The sequence below is a fragment of the Pristis pectinata genome, chromosome 2 (genome assembly GCF_009764475.1).
Source record: "Pristis pectinata isolate sPriPec2 chromosome 2, sPriPec2.1.pri, whole genome shotgun sequence".
Classification (NCBI taxonomy): Eukaryota; Metazoa; Chordata; class Chondrichthyes; order Rhinopristiformes; family Pristidae; genus Pristis; species Pristis pectinata.
In genome coordinates, this window is record NC_067406.1 from 121,875,921 (window position 1) to 121,898,047 (window position 22,127).

At 40.9% G+C, this 22,127-nt stretch overlaps 1 protein-coding gene across 2 annotated transcripts in view; it reads right to left on the reverse strand.

The window, feature by feature from the left end:
* The window catches only part of LOC127587221 (interleukin-15-like), a 60,231-nt gene extending 43,470 nt beyond the window's left edge, over positions 1 to 16,761 (reverse strand). For both annotated transcript variants that reach the window (XM_052045447.1, XM_052045436.1), the window contains exon 1: positions 16,461 to 16,761. In XM_052045447.1, the coding sequence (XP_051901407.1) occupies positions 16,461 to 16,535 (75 nt within the window). In that variant the 5' untranslated portion in view covers positions 16,536 to 16,761. The remainder of the gene's footprint in view (positions 1 to 16,460) is intronic.
* Between the last annotated feature and the right edge of the window lie 5,366 nt (positions 16,762 to 22,127).

The window sequence follows — 22,127 nt, forward strand, 5'->3', positions numbered from 1 at the left end:
GGAAATAAATACTCCAGCCAACACTCTCTTTTAACCTGGCACAACTGAATTTATCAGCAGAAGGAACCCCCAGCAATGCTAACTAAAAGGTTAGTTGCTGGTTGTTTGTTAGAAACCTTCCACATTTTGTGCTCCCAGAATAAGATATCTTCATTAGTCACATGTATATCAAAACACACAATGAAATGCATCTTTTGCGTAGAGTGTTCTGGGGGCAGCCCGCAAGTGTCGCCACGCTTCCGGTGCCAACATAGCATAGCGACAGCTCCTAACCTGTATACCTTTGGAATGTAGGAGGAAACCAGAGCACCCGGAGGAAACCCACGCAGACACGGGGAGAACTCCTTACAGACAGCGGCGAGAATTGAACCCGGGACGCTGGTGCTTTTAGTAGCGTTATGCTAACCACTACACTACTGTGCCTGCCAGTTCAGGAATGTTCAGGAGAATAAGCAAAGTGTACACAGGCTTAGTAAAATGTTGGGAGAAAGAACTCTGCAGATAGCTAGATACACCCAGGTTCTTCAAGGAGCTTTTCTCCCAGATGAACCTCAATGTAGAAGAGCGCAAACCAGCTGCCCTTCAATAAGAGTTCCTCATTGACAGATGTCACCAGCTCCAGACTGAATTCCAACCTTGAAGAAGAAGTGGACATCCACTGTGCTGCTGACCATTGTCCTAACACTTGCGTATTGCCCAACTTCCAGACCAGAGCCAAAGGTACTTGCAACATCTGACTGTTTGCCAGCCACCAGTTGGTGAGAGAGGTCTCCCTCGAAGACAGCTAAATAAGTCTCATTTTCTCGTGCCAGAGAGCATCTGGTAGAGCTAGTACATAGATGCACTAGGCTGGTAGGCTATCCCATGATGTAGGATGCCTGCACTGTAAACATATCATCTTCAACCTTTACAAAAAGAGCCCCCTCTTTAACCATGCTTTGTACTTGTTCCTCCCAAGCAATATCCTGATGAATTACAATGTACCTTAGCATTTTTCGTATGTTCTGTAATCCAACATAGTGAATGGCACATCAACTTTAGTTTTAAAAGGTTAATCTAGATTCACTATAACACTGCTGAGAACCTCTTGCCATAAAACCCAGCATTCTAATAGCAATTTACTATTCATCAACCATACTACCATGACTACCACTGTAAAGCAAATGAATTGAGGCCTTGAGGCCGAAACGATAACGTGGGAAAATCGGACTAGTTTAGTTGGCATGGACAAGTTGGGCCGAAGGACCTCTTTTCGTGCTATGTTATTCCATAACTCTACCGGCTTAATACTTTGAATGCCGTCCAAATTATTGGCTTGAACTCAGTGATAAAACTAAAATTTATAGAAATAAGATATTTAACCCCAAACAAACTAATATTGAAGGGGTCAAACCAATATTAAAGGCAGTTTTGTGGCTTTCACACATAGCAACTGACTAATTTTCATACCCTAGCATGCTATAAGGAAACAAGGAACCTTTGAATGAACGTTTAAAGCGGTCTACAAGTTGAAGGAAACGACGAGTCCATTTCCTTTTCTGAATTCCCATTGTATACCGATCTATAAGAGATGCAAATCTGCAGAGAAGTGACAACCTTGGTTCCACCAAGTCTGGGTTCATTGCCAAAAACTTTTTGGATGGTCTCTTTGCTCGAGTGAAACCCATGAATCAGCTTTTGAAATTTCCTAAGAAAACACTTGTATTATAAAAGTCAAAACAACAAAACAAGATGTCCCTCATTAAAAGGGCAGGTCTAATTCATTGACACAAGAGTGAGAAGGAACCCTTCTCACAGACATATGGTAAAGCGTCTAGATTAAGATAATGATGGTATAATCAAGAGCCATGGTAGGGGAAGAGTTGCGTCAAATAAATTGTCACAAGTGTAATTTTTGTAAAAATCAGGAGGGTTCAGGGTAAACTTCAGCAACTTGTAAGAAATCCGCAGACAGGATTTATGCCCTGTACACATGGGAACAGACTCCTCTGAGTGATCATCTGGAGTTAAACACAACTGTATAAACGAGTACTGGTTAAAAGTTAGAGAGCTGCCAGCAAGGAAACTGTGAATGATCACTGATACAGCTGGGAACAAGCATCCAAAGGGGGTCACCGTCAAAATTAGAGAGATGTACATGTACGTTGAAGTTACAGTTAAAAGTTGCCTAAGGTCATTGGAGGACCCAGGTTATATTAGTGGATGGTATTATGCAGTATTTGATTAGTAGATTTTTTTTTGTGGTTTCCTGTAATGTTCTATATTATTTGTACTGCTTCTTGTGGCTTTTAAGGGAGTTCCGACTTGTGCTGCTCTGTGAGCCCTTTCCAGTTTTACACAATATGGATGAACTCAGGCCCAACTCAGAATGGGCGCATGAGGAAAATACCTACAGATCTGATGCCCAGTGTGGGGGTTTGATAAGGGAAGTTCAGGAAAATCTGTACTTGGGTAAGTACCAACGGCGGTAACTGATTCTACAAAAGAGGCTGTGGAATGGAAGGAAACTAATACAATTAAGAACAGGTGAAGATGGATAAGACATAAGTGCTTGCTTACATAGAACATGGAACAGTACAGCCCCTTCAGTTCACGATGTTGTGCCAACCTTTATTAACCTTATCCACATTCTATCTATCCCCCTCTCTACTTCCTCCCATAACCCTCTATTTTTCTTTCATCCATATGCCTATCTAATAGTCTCTTAAATGACCCTATCGTATTGGCCCCTATCACCACCCTTGGCAGTGCATTCCAGGCACCCACCACTCTCTGTATAAAAAAAGCCTACCTCTGACATCTCCCTTGAACTTTCCTCCACGCACCTTAAACGGGTGACCTCTGGTATCGGCCATTTCTTATGGACTGGGTTACTATTGGTGAATGTCCCTTTAAGATAGAGCATAGTGGTGTGTGTGTGTGTGTGTGTGTGTGTGGGCATGGTTATGACAACAGAAGATAAAGGACGTAATGACATTTTTGAAGCAGTCAGTCAGGAGAGAGCGAGAGAGAGAGAGACCAGCCTGCTAGTTTCTCTATCGATGGATGAGAAACAATAACTGTGCCTGTCACTACAATCCACGTATGGATTTTTGGAGTAATGCGGTGGAGTCCACTTTGTCGTTAATCTGTAGAGAGAAACAGGTATTTGTGTGGACGGCCATGTCTCGGATGCTTTTCGGGGTGAGGCAGATGCAGTGGAGTATTCACTGCTGAGTAGACACTGAGGTGTCGTATGGGTTCCATTGTGGAACATTTAGATTTCGTAATTACTCTCTATTTTCTCTCTACGTTCTGTCTTCGGTCAACAGTGGTTGTTAAAGAAGCCTTTGCTCATGTTTCACCTTATGGCTTGCTGAACTGAACTTTGAGAATTATTCCTGGACTTCGAGTTTGGGAATTTGCCACACACACACTTTGGGTCTAGTTTATGGGGTTAATGTTTAAGATTTAACATTTTTACTTTTATTTTTCTTATTATCATTAGTTATTAATAAAGTAGTTTTAAACACATATACATGACTCGGTGTGTTTCTTTTGTTGCTGGTATGTAACACCATTACTGCCCTGGGGAAAAGATGCTGGCTGTCCACTCTATCTATGCCTCTCATAATCTTATACACCTCTATCAACTCACCTCTCATCCTCTGTCACTCCAAAGAGAAAAGCCCTAACTCACTCAACCTCTCCTTGTAAGATATGCTCTTCAATCCAGGTAGCATCCTTGTAAATCTCCTCTGCACCCTCTCCAAAGCTTCCACATCTTTCCTATAATGTGGCGACTAGAAATAAACACAACATTCCCAAGTGTGGTTTAACCAGAGTCTTATAGAGCTGCAACATTACCTTTCAGCTCTTGAATTCTCCCGGCTAATGAAGGCCAACACACCATACGCCTTCTTAACTGCCCCTATCAACTAGTGCAGCAACTTTGAGGGATCTATGTACTTCAACCCCAAGACGTCTCTTTTCCACATTGATAAGAATCCTGGCATTAACCATGAACTCTGCATTCAAGTTCGATCTTCCAAAGTGTATCACTTCAGAGAACCAATCTGTTGAAATGGGAATGTTGGGAAAAAGATGTAAGGATTCAGGAAAATATTGTGAAGTTGCAGAAAGAAAAAAATGTTAGGTTACAGAAAGATTCAGTGATAGTGAGACTATCAAAAGAATAATTAGAAAGAATTGGCGGGAGAGAGGAATAAAATATCTTTATTAGTCACATGTACATCGAAACACAGTGAAATGCATCATTTGCGTAGAGTGTTCTGGGAGCAGCCCACAAGTGTCGCCACGCTTCCGGCGCCAACATAGCATGCCTATAACTTCCTAACTCGTACGTCTTTGGAATGTAGGAGGAAACCAGAGCACCCGGAGGAAACCCACGCAGACACGAGGAGAATAGAATGGAGACAAGGTGCAGCAACTTAAAAGCACTGTCGTTTAGGTTACACCAGTGTGGCAAACTGGGCGAAGAGGTGGATAGTGAACTGGAATAAATTAGTTGAAACAGGTGCTGATCAATCACACAGGAAGAAGAGACTGAACAGTTTCAGCTGAAACTATGGAAACTGTGAGGTATAATCCATTCACCGGTAGGGGCTGTGGAGAAATGGAATGCATTGGACACCTAATGAAGGAAAGCAGAAAAGTTAGATGCCCAGAAGACAGACAAAAATGATGCTGGTGACTCAGGGAGAACCATTAGTGTTGAATTATGAAGAAGCTTATATTCCCCCATAATTACAGGAAGCAACAAGGGATTCAGGGACTTACAAAGGGGAAGGAGATGTGGAAGAAATCTTCTAACACTTGGAAATGATGGCTGCAATGCATGGTTCTGATGAATCTGAGAAGTGGTGTCAGTTGTTCTGGATGGGACAGTTCTAACTGGACTACACCAAGACACCAAGCAACACATTAGATGAGCTTACGGGAACAGAAGGGACAAACTATTTAAGATCATAGAACAAACTACTTATGGAAAAGAGGAGCAGCCAGCAGAGTCGGCCAGCAGATTGCTGCCTGTTTATAATGAAACACAAAGACAAGAGCTGGATCAGAATCAATTAGCAAGAAATGGTTTCAGAGCTTACAAAAATAATTCTTACTAATAAAGTCATAATCGGATTTCAAGTCCTCACTGATAACATCACAAGGGATCAGAGAAATAGCTCTGCAGTTAGTGGAACTCAAGCCTTTTTAAATGAGCTGAAGGAAATGAAGTTAGTTTCCTTCTCTGAACTTATATGGTCTGGCTATCCACAACATTTATAAATTGCAAAGAATCTGCAGACAAGAATTGATCACATGACATAGGAACAGATTCCAAGTGATCATATGTTCAAAATCATCAAGAGTTTCAGTATTATTCATGTGTATAGTGTTTATATGTTAAAAGGCAGCTTGCAAGAAACTGTGGAAAGGGCTGATCTCCACAGTGGTAACCTCTCCTTTCAATGATCACGTGCATTCAGAATTGAAGTACAAGTGAATTGAAGTTATCGTTAAGAGTTAAAACTGTACAAGATTGTTATACATATGATTGATATCATATGATATACACAAAACATCATGCATTAATATCACCTCATCTTCAGTGGTTTCCATCATATCTTATATTACATTATTTGTAGTGCCTGTAGTTATTTCATTTCTAGAGTTTGAGAGACTCGATTATCTTTTTAGAATCCTGGGTTCTGCTTTGTAAGCCCTGGCTAATTTTACCCCATCCAGACAGGTTCCAGTTAAACTCACAGAAAGGTGCAAGAGACAACTAACTAGAGTGGTAAAACCTGAGTCAAAATAATACAGGTTTAAGTTTACCATACTATTGAGTGCTGGAGTGTTCAAGGTCTAAGAATGAGGCCATAAAAAGCTCCACTGGAGTTTTTCTCTATGCCCTGAACAACAATTATCCTTCCAACAATCTTATTGAAATGCAGCATCTGGCTATTAATTTCATTTTTATTTGAGACCATCCTGTGCGCAAACTAAATACAACATTTCGACAGCTGGATGTGGGATGGTGGGAGATACTTTACAATGTTTGTAGATGTAGAAGCAATTCAAGGCTCTTGAATTGATGTGATAAAGGTATGTCTCATAAGTTTATAATTTGGATACTAAAGCAGGTTCAGTGGTTTTGGGTGGCTTTTTATAATTTTTGTACTTCACATGCAAATGGAAAGTTTTGCCTAGATGCAAAATTTGCACAATCTTTACATTTATTATACCTAATTTATAATTTAAAAGCCAACATTTTAGCATTGAATTAAGTGTTAATTCTACTAAACAAAAGAACTTTAGATAAGATTTGCATTAGGTATAAATGTTTCCTTCCATGTGAAAAGGAACGAAATTGGGAACTTGATTAATATAGTGGTGTTTCACAAATTGAGTCCCAATAATTTAAGTCTCTTCCTCTTTACCCATCCATTTAACTATGCTCTTGTTTAATAGCTATTTCTTTGGCCCAGTTTGCATTTGTTTGATGGTGCTCCCTGAATTGCATACCTTTTCACATTATGAACGCAATAGAATTACTAGAAATTGTTATTGTTAGTAAAAGGGATCTCGTCCCCTATTCTCAACACCTCAAAACTCCATCCCCAAAAATTATTACACACAAAGTGGTTTCCGCACAGAGAGGAAAGATAATAATATACAGAAAGATATATGTGGGTTAAGGAATTAAAAATTTATTTTAAAAAAAACCTAGGTTCAAAAGACATGGAGAAATTATGGGAGACATTATCGATTGAGAATATTGATATATTGAGAAAGCAGACTGAAGCAGGAAAGGGCTTCAAGGAAAGGGGATGTGTACAACACATTCATAATTTTTGAGCTTGTGCAAAGTATGTCCCACAAAGAAGGATGCAAAATTTAACTAGGTTCTGAATGAATGTGAGAAAAGTAAAAATTAATACTTAAATTGAGAAAGAAAATGTCAAATTAGAGTACACCAAACAATGGAAGAAATGAAAGACAATTTATTCCGGATAGATTGAGGGGAAGTAGTTAACCAGGTAAAATAAAGCAGGAACTTTGGAAATGACCAAGTGACAGTTTGATTCTGTGCAGAGACTTGAAACATGCTAACCAAAACAAAAGGCTGCATCCAGATAGAAGGTCACGGACCACCCAGCTCGCAATGCATTCCATTGATTTTCAGTTTTAGGGAATTTCTACTCCCCAATTTAGGTCCAAAGTAGTGCGTCACACTGAAATCCATTTGGCAGAGCTTTTCTTAACCCCAATTAACCTAATAATGTCTCTGTGTAACTTAGTGTTTCCAGCAACTACCTTAATGTCATCAGCAAACTTAGATACATTATTCCTGAGATCCAAGCAACAAATAGGTGAGACCCAGTGAGATCCTCTAGCACACCAGTAGACACATTGTGCCTATTGAATATCTCTTCAGTTTATCAGGGATGATCTAGTTATCTCTGACCCACTGAAAATTGTAAAAAGATGTTCAGTAACTCCTTTCTTAACTATAGACTTCCCAATAACAACTTCTGGGCCAAGTGGTCCATATTTCTCTCGGTTTCCTTCATTTACTTTTCTTAAGTAAAGCTTCTTTCCCTTTTACCACAGAAACGAGATCTGTTTTGTCTAACTCTCTGAACTCATATTTTATTCACTAGTAAACAAGTCACTTGTGTACTGGTACAATCTGCTTTGTGATGTATATTACTTCCTCCTATTCTTGGGTTTCAATTACTTCTGTCCACTTACTGACCTTAGCAAGTTTCAATCTCCGTGCCATTTCAAGTTTTGTTCCAAAAAAAAAGTCACATTTACATTCAGCTGTAACAACTACTGAGTTATACTCCATGCCCCAAAACCCACATCAGGTCTAGCTTATAAAATTAATGGAACACAAGAAAATAAGAGCAGGAGTACAATATTTCCCACACTCCAAGCTTCAAGAATGGTAGTTGTAAAGGAGTACCAAGAAATGACCAAGTGCTGATTATGAACTTCACAGGTTGTTGTGCCATGAATACCCTCCATTGTTTGATGTGGCATTACAATTGTACTTAGTGTAATAGACTCAGAATGGATCTGGCAGCTTAAAACCAGGCTGTGGACCATTAGCAGCTGCAAAACCATACATGACCACTTTTTATAACCTCCTGCCCTGGCATATCGTCTCACTGCTGTTACAATCAAGTCAAGCAACCAACCCTGATTCAAGGAGTGCAGAAGGACATGATGGGAGCAGCAGCAGGCACACTTTTAAATGAGATGACACGCCAAACTGGTGGGTTTGCAACATGCGTGCTAGGTAGCTATAATGGACAGAACACAAGAAAATAGGAGTAGGAGTAGGCCATCAGGCCCTTCAAGCCTGCCCCGCCATTCAATATGATCATTGCTGATCAATGCTGGCCTCAACTGCTCTTCTGTGCCATTTCTACATACCCATCTATTCCTCAATCTATCAAATATTTATCCACCTCCACTTTAAATACTTCCAATGATCCAGCTTCCACCAGCTGTCAGGGTACAGAATTCCAGAGATTTACCACCCTCTGCCAGAAGAAATTTCTACATACCTCAGTCTTAACTGCAAGATAAGGGGCCAATCAGTTATGTTCCCTTATTTGAGAATCTCCCACTAGCAAAATCATCTCAACATCTACCCTGACAAGCCCCCTTAGAATCGTATATGTTTGAATAAGGTCACCTCTCATTCTTCTAAACTCCAAGGAATATAGGCCAAAACTATTTAGTCTCTCTAGATATGACAACCCTCTCAAACCAGGAATTAGCCTGGTGAATTTCCTTTGTACTGTCAATGTTACTTTTTCTTTTTTCAGCTAAGGGGACCAAAACCGTAAGCAGGCCTCATCAACACCCTGTACAATTGCAACAAAACTTCCCTGAGAGCCATGTATAACCAACGGCCATTAAACTCCTAACATAAACATCATCATTCTCAACAATGACAGATTCCAGCACATGAATACTAAAAATTCAGGATAAGTCATTCGTAACCACATTCAGGCAGAAGTGGTGAGTGCATGATTCATTATGGCTTCCTCTAGGGATCCTTAGCAGCACAGAAACCAGTCTTGAGCCATCTGGATTCACTTCAATGCTGAGAACACTGTAAAAGCTCCCAGATCAGGCAATGGTCCTTGTGTTGCACTTGAGAACTAGCTACACCTCTGGTCAGAGCCAAATAATTATATCAGTGGTACCTACCCAACAATATGGAATTGTGCCTAGTTGTGTCCTATCCACAAAAAGCAAAACAAATCTAATCCAGATAATTACTACCTAAATCAGTAATCAGTGAACCTACTCTCACCCATGCCAAACAAGAGCCCATGGTGTTAGAGGCAAGGTACTAACATGGATAGAAGATTGGCTGGCTGGCAGAAGTCAGAGAGTGGGGATAAAGGGGTCCTTTTCAGGATGGCTGCTGGTGACTAGTGGAGTTCCACACAGGTCAATGTTGGGACCACAACTTTTCACTTTACACATTAATGATCTGGATGAAGGAACTGGTTGCATTGTGGCCAAGTTTGCAGATGATACCAAGATAGGTGGAGGAACAGGTAGTGTGGAGGCAGGGAGTCTACAGAAGGACTTGCACAGGTTGGGAGAGTGGGCAAAGAAGTGTCAAATGGAATACAGCCGAGGGAAGTGTGGGGGTGATGCACTTTGGTAGAAAGAATAAAGGTGTAGACTATTTTTTAAATGGAGACAAAATTCAGAAATTAGACGTGCAAAGGGACTTGGGAGTCCTAGTGCAGGATTCCCTCAAGGTTAATTTGCAGGTTGAGTTAGTAGTAAAGAAGGCCAATGCAATGTTAGCATTTATTTTGAAAGGACTAGAATATAAAAGCAAGGATATACTGCTGAGGCTTTATATGGCAATGGTCAGACCCCATTTGGAATGTTGTGAGCAATTTTGGGCCCCGTATCCAAGGAAGGATATGCTGGTCTTGGAGAGGGTCCAGAGGAGGTTCACAAGAATGATCCCAGGAATAAAAGGCTTAACATATGAGGAGCGTTTGATGCTGCTGGGCCTGGACTCAACAGAGTTCAGAAGAATGAGGAGAGGGGATCTCATTGAAACCTACCTGATACTGAAAGGCCTGAATAGAGTGGATGTGGAGAGGATGTTTCCATTAGTAGGAGAGTCTCGGATCTGAGAGCATAGCCTCAGAATAAAGGGACGTCCCTTTAAAACTGAGATGAGGAGGGATTTCTTCAGCCAGAGGGTGGTGAACCTGTGGAATTCATTGCCACAGAGGGTGGTGGTGGAGGCCATGTCATTGGGTGTATTTAAGGCAGAGATTGATAGGTTCTTTATTGGTAAGGGGATTAAGGGTTACAGGGAGAAGATGGGAGAGCGGGATTAAAAAAATCAGTCATTATTGAATGGCAAAGCAGACTTGATGGACTGAATGGCCTAATTCTGTTCCTCCATCTTATGATCAGTAAAGTGACGGTAAGTTTCATTAACAGTGCTACCAAGAAGCATTTAATCAGCAACAAAATGCTCACCAGTGCATAGCTTGGTTTTCGCTAAAACTGCTTAGCTCCAAATCTCATTACAGCGTTTGTACAACATGGAGCAGAGAGCTGAATTCCAGAAGAAGGGCAAGAGTCCTGCTAGAACTAATGAACATCAAGGAGAAAACACTCAAAAGGTTGTACTTGTACCTTATACAAAGGAAGATGGTTATGGCTACTGGAAGTCATTCACAATTCCAGTCACAGAACATCACTACAGGATAGTTCTTCAGAACAGAATCATATGACCAACCATCTCCAGCTGCTTCATCAATGTTCAGCAAATGAAGCAATCCATGCCTGCAAGACCTAGATAACATTTAGGCATGGGCTGATAAATGGCACAGTCAGGCCTACTGCAAGAACTCTTTTAGTTGCAAACAATCCAATGGTAGTAGAGGTCAGATGGAAAAAAAATTAAGGCAGTTTTGTCATCTTCATTGCATAAAAACTGACCAAATGTTATATTTCAACGTGCAATGAAGAACATACTACGAGGAATGAAAGTTAAAATAAGTTGAAGGGAATACAGGTGGATTTATTTGTGCAGAGACAAACACTAGTGACGGTTATACATTAACCATGGAAGTGACTAAATCACAGCAAGATTACTAAATGGAATGTATTTATTCAAAGTAATTGACCATTGAACTCCTATTAGTCAAGCTGTTAAAAACTTTGTCAATCAACATGATAGTTACAACCAGGGTTCCACCAAGTCAGGACTGATCACCACAGTCTTTGAAAATGTTAACAGAGTTGTCACATTTGTCAGGCTTTCAATGTACTGATAAAACACAGAATACTACCCATCAAAACATCTTTTTGGGAAAATGGTCAAACATTAAATAGAATGACATTTCTTTGAGATTACTACAATTCACTAAATCAATCAATTACAATTACCAGAGAGCATTAAGATAATACAAATCAGCAGTGGAGGGGCGAGGAGGAGTTGCAGTTGCATTAATCAGTGGTTAAGGACATAATCTGGATTATAAAAAGCACGCTTTTTAGTTGCAAACCTTAGTAATTTCCAAAGGAACTGCAGACCCGTACATGTAGAAACATACTCAAGTGATCAGTAGGGTGAGCTGTGCTTAAAATCCAAAGAAAATTAAGGAGGACAGTGTGTGAAGTTGAAAAGAACACTGTTAGAGACTGGCATACCAGGACATGTATGGCATTTGTAGTATTAACAGCATTGTAATACTGATAGTGAATTATAACCAGCTTTTACCCAACCTGGACAAGTTCAGGCCAAATTCAGGAATCAAGTTGAGGGAGGAGAGAAATCATTTATTTACAGTGATAAGCAATTGTCACACCACAAAAGTGCTTTGCAGTGATCATCTCCAACAAGTGAGAATCTACCTTTGAATTCAATGGCATTATGATCGCCCAGTCCCCTACCATTTGACCAGAAGCTCAAAATGAACCAGCCACACAAATATTGTTGCTACAATAGCAGGTGCGAGGCTGGGTAACCTGTAGCAAATAGTTCTCTTCACCACAAAGTCTTTGCAACATCAGTAAGGCACAAATCAGCAGCATGATGCAATACAGGTTACCCCCATATTAAGGTGGGGGTTCCCAGAAAACGATCTATATCACAATCATCCATAATGTGAAGCTGCATCATCTGCGCATGCATCAAGAAAAACGAGTTGAATAAAATTTAATTTTGTATTCACTTATTTACATTTTTCACGTAAATTCTGTGAGAGTGAACTTTATTCCATATCTCAAATTTTTGGGTAGTGATTTGTGAATTCTGTAATGGCGAATTTCTTTTACCTGAACATCCATAACACAGAGGCGGAGGGGGGGTCACCTGTACTCTCCACTCGCCTGGTGAATGTAGTTCTAATACTTGAAAAGTTCAACACCATCCAGACAAAACAGCCTACTTGATTGACACCCCAACCAACTGCAAGTGTCCATTACCTGCACCGATACTGGGCACCGTCTACAAAGTGTATTGCCAATTACACACCTTGGTTCCTCCAGTAACACCTCCCAAACCTGTGACCTCTACTACCAAGAGGGACAAAGCCAGTAGCCACATGAAAACACCACACCTGCTGATTCATAAGAAGGACTGCAGTGGTTCAAGAAGGTGGAAGGGACAGTTGGGAATGGGCAATAAATGATGACCTATCCAGCAATACCCACACCTCAAAATATAAATGGAATGGAATTGAATTGAATTATTAAGAATTTTAGAGCAAAAGCACTTGATTGTGAAAGCAATATATTGTGCTTATATACGAACAGTAGAGAGAACAAGGTTTTGTCAAATACCAATTAAAGTGTTATTATGAAACAATCATTGTCGAAAAAACTGTTCATTTGAGAGGATCATAACAGAATCCAAAAAATAAAAAATACTGGAAATTAAGGCTTTTCAATCTTGAAACTGTGTAGTTACGTTCACCCCTACTTCTGTAAATGTATTCAGCAATTCCCCCCTCTCCTCATGAATTGGCTTCCACTAAAACTTTCCATCCACTAAACATCTAACAATATTAACCATGAATTATACCTATCCAAACTTAATCTCTGGTTAACTCACTTGCTCAGCAATGAGAGCATTATAATTCAATCCTCCCCATTCATAACAGAGCTCTTCCTGTTGCACTAGCAAATTCAAGTACAGCCGCTCCCAGGGTATGGAAGACTTGACATAAAGAAGTCCAACTTTGTGCAAATTCTCCCATAAATCTTTAAAGAATTTTTCAAGATAGGAAAGTTAGTTACAAAAGTGAAAACGTTTTCAGGAGTTATGGAATAGGAGTGGCAGCTGATTAATTCAAAAGATAACCAGTTTACATTTAAACTCCCCACAGTAATCAAACAGACATCATTGTCTTTATGAGCACAGCTGCCAGTTCACAGTGGGAAACCACTTCAGAGATTTGCTTTGGAAACTGACAGGGCAACCTCTTCTACTGACACTCTAAAACACTTTACTAAATATTATAAGATCGATGGATACTTTACGGCAATCAAAACTAGCCTTTGGATGTGGGACATGCTGATTCTGCACCATTGTAACTACACAGAAGAAGACAATATATAAACGCTTATGTTAATCGACCCTCATTAAAATTGTTCATTTCTGATTTACGGAAAAGACAGCTTATGGACAGTTCTCAGGAACGGAACTCTTACATAACCCAGCAAGTGCCTGTAATAATCTTGCCCAATAGCTGCTCCAAGACCATTTTCTGAGGTATCTTCTTGCAGCATCATCTCTCTTTCATTATTGAAGGTGTAGCACTGGCTCAGCAGTGACCATCTCTTTGAATCATTGGACTACTTACTCATAGATGTCCATTCAATATCTTTCCTTGTCATTTTGCTCAGATGGGGCAGGAGTTTACTTAAATTGTTTGGCACACAGTTCTCTTCAAGTACCACAAATTCTGCTTTGTATTTTTTTCCATTCTTTGGATTTGTTTTATAGCTTACACTTGCCTTGTGATATGACAACTGTATAAGCTGCACTTTGTTACCACTCAGTCAGTCTCTTCAAATTTCTTTCCTAACTTCTTAAGAATGTTATGCACCACTATGTACTTGGAAATGTATTTCCCTTCAATAGGTGCAAAGATCCATCTTGGATACACAGCCCCATCTACTCGATTCACTCGTTTCTTTCCTGTCTACCTTGGGACTTCGATCCCTTCACACTTGCTTGTGCAACATTGCAAACTGTTCCTTCACTGACCACTCATCTGCTTGCTACTAGTTGTCCTCTCTCTGCACAGATGGAGCGATTCATCTTTTAGCACTTGTGACATTCCTTCCCTTATTTTGGGCATTTCTCCTGCCATCCATGCTGCTTGCCCTGACAACTGCATCCTTTGAACTGGTGCTGCCTGTTCCTTCAGGTGTGGACATAATTGTGCTGTTTGCTATCCAACACATCAACTCTGGCTCTGGACAAATTTGTAACCCTGCAGATTTTGAAATACTTTTCAGGCCTAAGTATTTTAAGTTTCTCTCAACAGATGATCCCTCAAACCTGCATTTCCAAGCCACATACTTATGAATCAACAAATCCTGCAAATCTCCAAATTTACAATTTTCAGACAGCAACTTCTGTTCACTTATGTGTTAAATATCTCCCCATTCTCCTGAAAATTTTGAATCTGTGCATCATTGAATTACATGGAAGATTTCACTGATTCTAAAAGGCTTCTTCCAGCATCTCATTTGTAGGCCTGCTTGTTCAGTGGAACTCTCTGCCTCACATTCCAACCAGGTACAACAGTATTTCCACTTTATCAGCCATTACAAATGAACAAAAGAAAATGCCTTCTTCCATTGGTAATTTTTAGCTGCTGAAATGACTATCTGCTCCACCTCCCAACACACTGGACAATGGTGCACCTTCTAATAGAAGGAAACTAAATGTGACATTCTTGGTCATCCTGCTCCCCATTGCTCAAGTGCCTTCTCAATGTGCTTCCATCTGTCTGGTACAGAACCACATTCTAGCAGATAAATCCAAAATCTGTATCTTTCTAGTGGATCATATACCATCATCCTAATATAATTCATGTAGCATTTATCAACTGTCAATTAGTATTCCAAGCAAAATTGAAGTTAATATAACATGTTCAAACTGCTTTTCAACACCATTGTGTGTTATGCTGTCCCTAGGGAAGTATTTAATAAATAACACTCACCCAGTCACTTTCCTTGGGTCCTTGGTGTGTCCTGCCATTAATTTATTTCTCAGCTACTCACTAGCCTGCAATGTGATTGACCTCCATCCTCATAATACTTTCTGATCTAGTAATGCTTGGTGCTTGCAATCAGTGTATTTCTAAGACAGGGCATTATCTCTGGCACACTATTGGCAGCTGTGATTCCAGCTGCAGAGATCCCAAGTCTTAAATTCCAGCCCTAAACCTCCCCACCTCTTCAGCCCTGTAAGACCATCTTTGAAAGCTGTTTGAACTTTTCGTTCTGAAACTCTATCACAAATAATGAGGTCACTTAGTTTAAAACTTTATTTGACAGTGTTGTTGTGAAAAACTGTGGGACATTTTAGGAACAGAATAATTGTTGACCTAATCTCACGATATATTATCTCATGGCCCTAAAGCCCGGCGAGTTCATGCCAATTAAAATATTGGAATTTCCACCAATACATTGAGAAAATAACTTAGGAGAGTTTTGCTTTCACCAAATTTCCTTCAAATTAAAAGGGAAAGTTAGAGCATACTTTGCTTCCGCCCCAAGACCAAACGCATACCAGTAGCAGCAAAAATGATTACTCAGAAATCTTTTGAGAAAACATGTGCGATATTTAGAAATATACGGCTCAAATCTAAATGCTCATACTGCAGAGTTTTACTCGGTTATGCGCTCATGTGCTCAGTTTTAAAGACTGAAGTGGATCGTTTCCTCCATCTTTCCACGTTCCTAATGTTGCAGATTGCAATCAAAAGGGACATCGGGTTTCTAAAACAGGGCTCTACCCCAAACACGTATTTAATATTTTCGCAAACAACAACTCTTACTATTGAGCTAGTAAATGCACGACATTTAAAAGCGACCGACTTTTAGGAATTTTGTTTAAAGAAACGCTGGAGCGTTGAAAGAGAAAATGTTTAAGGTATTTACTTCTTGGCGCCTATTTAGCGTCCAGTTCCAGATCTCTTCTCTCACCTCCCGACCTCTCGCCCACTCCGCTGGCAACCGATAGATTTTACCAGCAAGCAAAACTTTGCTTGGTCAATTTACGTAACTAGGGGGTTGAAATTAACCAGACGATATGATATTATTTACGTTAACTGATTAACCCGGTGCAGTGGCAGGGAAAGGGAGCGATCACAAGCCGAAAGGGGTCAAGGATCCAGTCTCCAGAATGCAAATCCATGTTAATGTAAAGGAATTACCTGTGTGAATGGAGCGAACCGCATAAGCGACACAGTAGTGAGACTTAGAGCGAGGATGCAGAATAGAAAGCTCATCCGTCCGTTTTACTTCCTCTTCACGGTAACGAGTTCGGTGGCTTCAGGGCGGGACTCATGATCCCGGACAATGCCAACTGGTGAAGCCCAAGCAAACTCCAGTTACAATCCGTCAACCATCGCCTCCCTCTCAACGATTGCACGGAAAGTGTCAAGTTGGGACGTGAACATCAGCCTATAGCTCTGCTCCAAGGAACAACCAGCAGCAGTTCTGACAGTGCCCCGAAATCACACGGGCACCCTCTGCCGTTAAATATTTGTTCAACGCGCTTTCGAAAGAGAAAGTTCAAACTTGAAATATCGAAGTAGCCGTAATTTCACGAGAAGATGTCGCGCACACTTCTTGGCTCTGAAAGTACCAAGAGCCACTCCTGCCCCTATCACTTATTGCCCCTTTCTCTTTTTGTTATTTGTCCTGTATTAGAGAAGGCGCTATATAAATTTGCGGTTGGTTACCCTGGCTCGACCAGTTACTCCCATGCCTTAGTTTTGCAGTTTGCTTGTCGAGATTCGTTACTGTCGTGTCCTTAGACGCTTTAGTGTGGCAGCTCACAGAGTTAGTACTGTCAATAGATTTTCTTTGTTTAAGGCAATAAACGCCCAACTGATGGTAGTGCCAGGTACAACAAAAATATGGTGATGGTGAGGAGGATGGTCTCAGGGTACAGAAAGGTATTGATCAGCTGGTAAATTGGGCAGAGCAATGGCAGATAGAGTTTAATTTTGATAAGCGTGAATAATACTGTTTGGGAGGTTAGTAAGGCATTTGACAAGGCTCCACATGGTAGGCTTCTTCAGAAGGTCAGAGGGCATGGGATCCAGGGAAGCTTGGCCGTGAGGATTCAGCATTGGCTTGCCTGTAGAAAGCAGAGGGTTGTGGTGGAGGGAGTGCATTCAGATTGGATGGCTGTGACTAGCGGTGTCCCACAAGGATCAGTTCTGGGACCTCTGCTTTTCGTGATTTTTATTAATGACTTGGATGAGGGGTAGAAGGGTGGGTTGGGCCTGTTTGCGAATGACACAAAGGTTGGTGGTGTTGTGGATAGTGTAGAGGATTGTTGAAGATTGCAGAGGGACATTGATAGGATGCAGAGCTGTGTTGAGAAGTAGCAAATGGAGTTCAATCCGGAGAAGTGTGAGGTGGTTATAGATACTGAATCTCCACATTTGGTGACTTTTTATGCAAATGAGAGATTGGAAGGAGCGCAAGTTTTTAATTGATCAATATCTGTATAAAAATGACAATTCTTTGTGAAAACCAAAGCAGTTCAGTGACAGGGGTTGAACTGTTCTCCTTGTTCACGCGTAAATAAAATGTGATTGAGAAATGAGTGCAAGTTGTCAGAGTCCAGTTGAGATCAACAACGACAGGGACTGTTCCTGTGCTGTATGACTCTGACTGTAGTGAGCCGGCCCTCCCCACTGCAGCTTCTTGCCATTTTTCCTTTCAGCTACGGCTACAGCACACACTTTTCAAGGAATTCTCACTGGCATTGCCAGAACTCCAACTGATTTCCATAAACCATCTCAATGGCAAAATCGGCACCAGGTCAACCTCATCGGCATACACAGGAGTTGGCTCTCGTGTACATAAGAACAATAAGAATATAGGAGCAGGAGTAGGCCATCTGGCCCGTCGAGCCTGCTCTGCCATTCAATAAGATCATGGCTGATCCTGGCTGTGGACTCAGATCCACCTACCTGCCTTTTCCCCAATAACCCTGAATTCCCCTACTATGCCAAAATCTATCTGTGTCTTAAATATATTTAATGAGGTAGCCTCTATTGCTTCCCTGGGCAGAGAATTCCACAGATTCACTACTCTCTGGGAAAAGCAATTTCTCTTCATCTCTGTCCTAAATCTATTCCCCTGACTCTTGAGGCAATATCCCCTAGTTCTCATCTCACCTACCAGTGGAAGCAACCTTCCTGCTTCTATCTTATCTATCCCTTTCATAATTTTATATGTTTTTATAAGATTCCATCTCATTCTGCTGAATTCCAGCGAGTATAGTCCCAGGCCACTCAATCTCTCCTCATAGGCTAACCCCCTCATCTCCAGAATCAACCTGGTGAACCTCCTCTGCCAACCGCCTCCAAAGCCAGTATATCTTTCCTCAAGTGAGGAGACCAGAAATGCACGCAGTACTCCAGGAGTGGCCTCATCAGTACCCTGTACAGTTGCAGCATAACCTCCCTGCTCTTAAATTCAATCCCTCTAGCAACGAAGGCCAACATTCCATTTGCTTTCTGCAAACCAACATTTTGTGATTCATGCACAAGCACTCCCAAGTCTCACTGCTCAACAGCATGCTACAATCTTTCACCATTTAAACAATAATCTGATCTTCTATTTTTCCTTCCAAAGTGGATGACCTCACATTTACCAACACTGTACTCCATCTGCCAGACCCTTGCCCACCCACTTAACCTATCTATATTTCTCTGCAGACTCTCCACATCCTCTGCACAACTTGCTTTTCCACTGAACTTAGTGTCATCAGCACACTTAGATATGATACACTCGGACCCCTTTTCCAAATCATTAATGTCGTGAACAGTTGCGGGTCCAGCACCGACCCCTACGGCACCCACTCACCACTGATTGCCAACCAGAGAAACACCCATTTATCCCAACTCTCTGCCTTCTATTGGTTAACCAATCCTCTGTCCATGCTAATACATTACCCCCAACTCCATGCATTCTTATCTTAAGGATAAGTCTTTTATGCAGCACCTTATCGAACGCCTTCTAGGAAATCTAAGTATACAACATCCACCTATTCCCCCTCTATCCACTGTGCTCATTATATCCTGAAAGTACATCGATAATGTACTTTTTAAGATTTATTCACAATTTCCTCCCACACTTGCACTGAAATTTGTACCAATCCTATTACTCTTGTTCTTTCATTTAGTTGAGAAGACTTGGACCAAGACTAGTATAGTAAACTAAATAGAGGCAATTAGGAGGACACAAAGTAAAGCTAGCTAAAGTGATCTGATAAATAAGGTTAAAGGATCAGTCAGCTGAGATGCAGAAGTAGACATTGAAGTGGATCTTTCAGAATACACAGAATAGATACAAACAAAATCCCAAGAGGAGCACCTTTCATCTACGCTTAACTAAAAAAAGTTAAAGATAGTATCAACTTAAAGGAAAAGCATATAATTGAGCAAAGGAAGGTGGTAGGTCAAAAGATTGCACAGAATATAGAAAAAGAAGTAAAGAATCTTTGCAATATTAGTAAAGAAGGAAAAATTAGTGAACAGGCAATGCTAGCCCAAAATGTAAAAGCAGGTAGTTAGATTGTTGACAGAGAAAAGAGCTAACACAGTAATTTTTGGCCCTGTAAAAAGTAAATCTGGAGAATGAATAATGGAAAGTAAGCAGATGGCAGATGAATTAAGCAAGTATTTTGCATCAGTCTTCACTTTAGAGGATATAAGCAATATCCCAGAAAGAGTGTCAATCAAGAATTGAAAGAGAGGAGGAGCTCAGAAAAATTAGAATTGCCGAGGTGTTGCTGAGCAAATTGGTGGAGCTGCAGGCTGACAAATTCCCAGGTCCTGATCAACTTCCTCTTTAAAAAAAGTGGTTAGTGAAATTGTTGATGCATTGGGTTTAATTTTCTAAAATTCCTTAGATTTCAAGGAATTTCCATTAGACTGGAAAATATCAAATGTAACTCTTTTTTCAAATGGACAGTAAACAGGAAACAATGAGTCAGTTAGCTTAATGTTAGAATCCATTACGTTATCTCCTAACAACATAGAGACATTGGAGGAGGCTATTTGGCCCATCAGGCCCATGACAGGTCCAGAGGAGTAATCTGATTTTGTTCCATTTTCCCCTCCTTATTTCCATGTAACCATTTAACTTATTCTCACCATTCATGTCCATCAACTCTGCCTTGATTCTTTTCCCATTTACAGTGACCAATTAACCTGTCAATACATCTTTGGGATGTGGAAGGGAACCAGAGGACATGCAAAATCTGTACAGACAGCACCCAAGGCCAAGATTGAACCTAGTTCCCTGGAGCTGTGAAGCAGTGGCACTAACTGCTGTGTCAGGGTACCACCTTTCCATCAAAGATATTATAGTCGTTTACAGAAAAATTCAAGATGCTGTACAACTCTGATGATCTACACATTAGGGACTTTGGTGGTGCCAGACTAACAGATTTTCTAGAGCATTGAATGTTTCTGTTGCTGCCCCAACATGCATTTAATTCACTTTTTTCAGATGTTCCATAGTAACATTTTCCAGTGGAACTTTAAAGGAAACATGGGAACCAGGCTCAATGAGTTTAAAGGGAGTGCAGGAACAAGGGCCCCAGTGACTCTCCCCAAGGTCCTACCCAACACTCCCCAAGGCCCTACCATTCACTGTATAAGTCCTACCCTGGTTTGATCTCCCAAAATGCAATACCTCACATTTATCTGGATTGAAAGCCAAATGCCAATCCTCAGCCCACATACCTAGCTGATCAAGATCCCCCTGTAATTTTTCATACTACCTACAACACCTATTTTAGTATTACCCGCAAACTTACTAACCATCCCTTGTACATTCACATCCAAATTGTTCATATAAATTACAACCAACAAAGGTCCCAGCACCAACCCCTGTGGCATACCACTAGAAACAACCCTTGACCATCACCCTCTGCTTCCTACCACTGAACCAATTATGAATCCAGTCCGCTACCTCCCCCTGCATCCCATGCGATTTAACCTTCCTGACTAGCCTGCCATGAGGAACCTTGTCAAAGGCCTTGCTGAAGTCCATATAGACAACATCTACTACCCTACCCTTATCTACCCTCTTGGTTACCTCTTCGAAGAACAAAAGGTTTGTCAGACACGACTTCCCATGCACAAAGCTGTGCAGACTGTCCCGAATCAGACCCCGTCTCTCCAAATGTTGGTATATCCTATCCCTCAAAAAGAGGATACCAAAAGATTTTTCAGATATATAAAGCATAGAAGAGAGACAAGAGTGGATGTCGGACCTCTGGGAAATGACACTGGAGAGGTAGTAATGGGGAACAAAGAAATGGCAGATGAACTGAATAAGTATTTTGTTTCAGTCTTCACTGTGGAAGACACCAGCAATGTGCCAGAAATTTGAGAGAGTCAGGGGGCAGAAGTGAATATAGTTGTCATTCCTCAGGAGGTGCTTTGGAAACTGAAAGATCTGAAGGTAGATAAGTCACCTGGACCTGATGGACTACATCCCAGGGTTCTAAAAGAGGTAGCTGAGGAGATTGTGGAGGCATTAGTAGTGATCTTTCAAGAATCACTAGAGTCAGGAATGGTTCCGGAGGACTGGAAGATTGCAAATGTCACTCCACTCTTTAAGAAGGGAGGGAGACAAAAGACAGGAAACTATAGGCCAGTTAGCCTGACTTCAGTGGTTGGTAAAATGTTGGAGTCCATTATTAAGGATGAGGCTTCAGGGTACTTGGAAGCACATGATAAAAAAGGCCAAAGTCAGCATGGTTTCCTTAAGGGGAGATCTTGCCTGACAAATCTGTTGGAATTCTTTGAGGAAGTAACAGGCAGGATAGACAAAGGAGAGTCAGT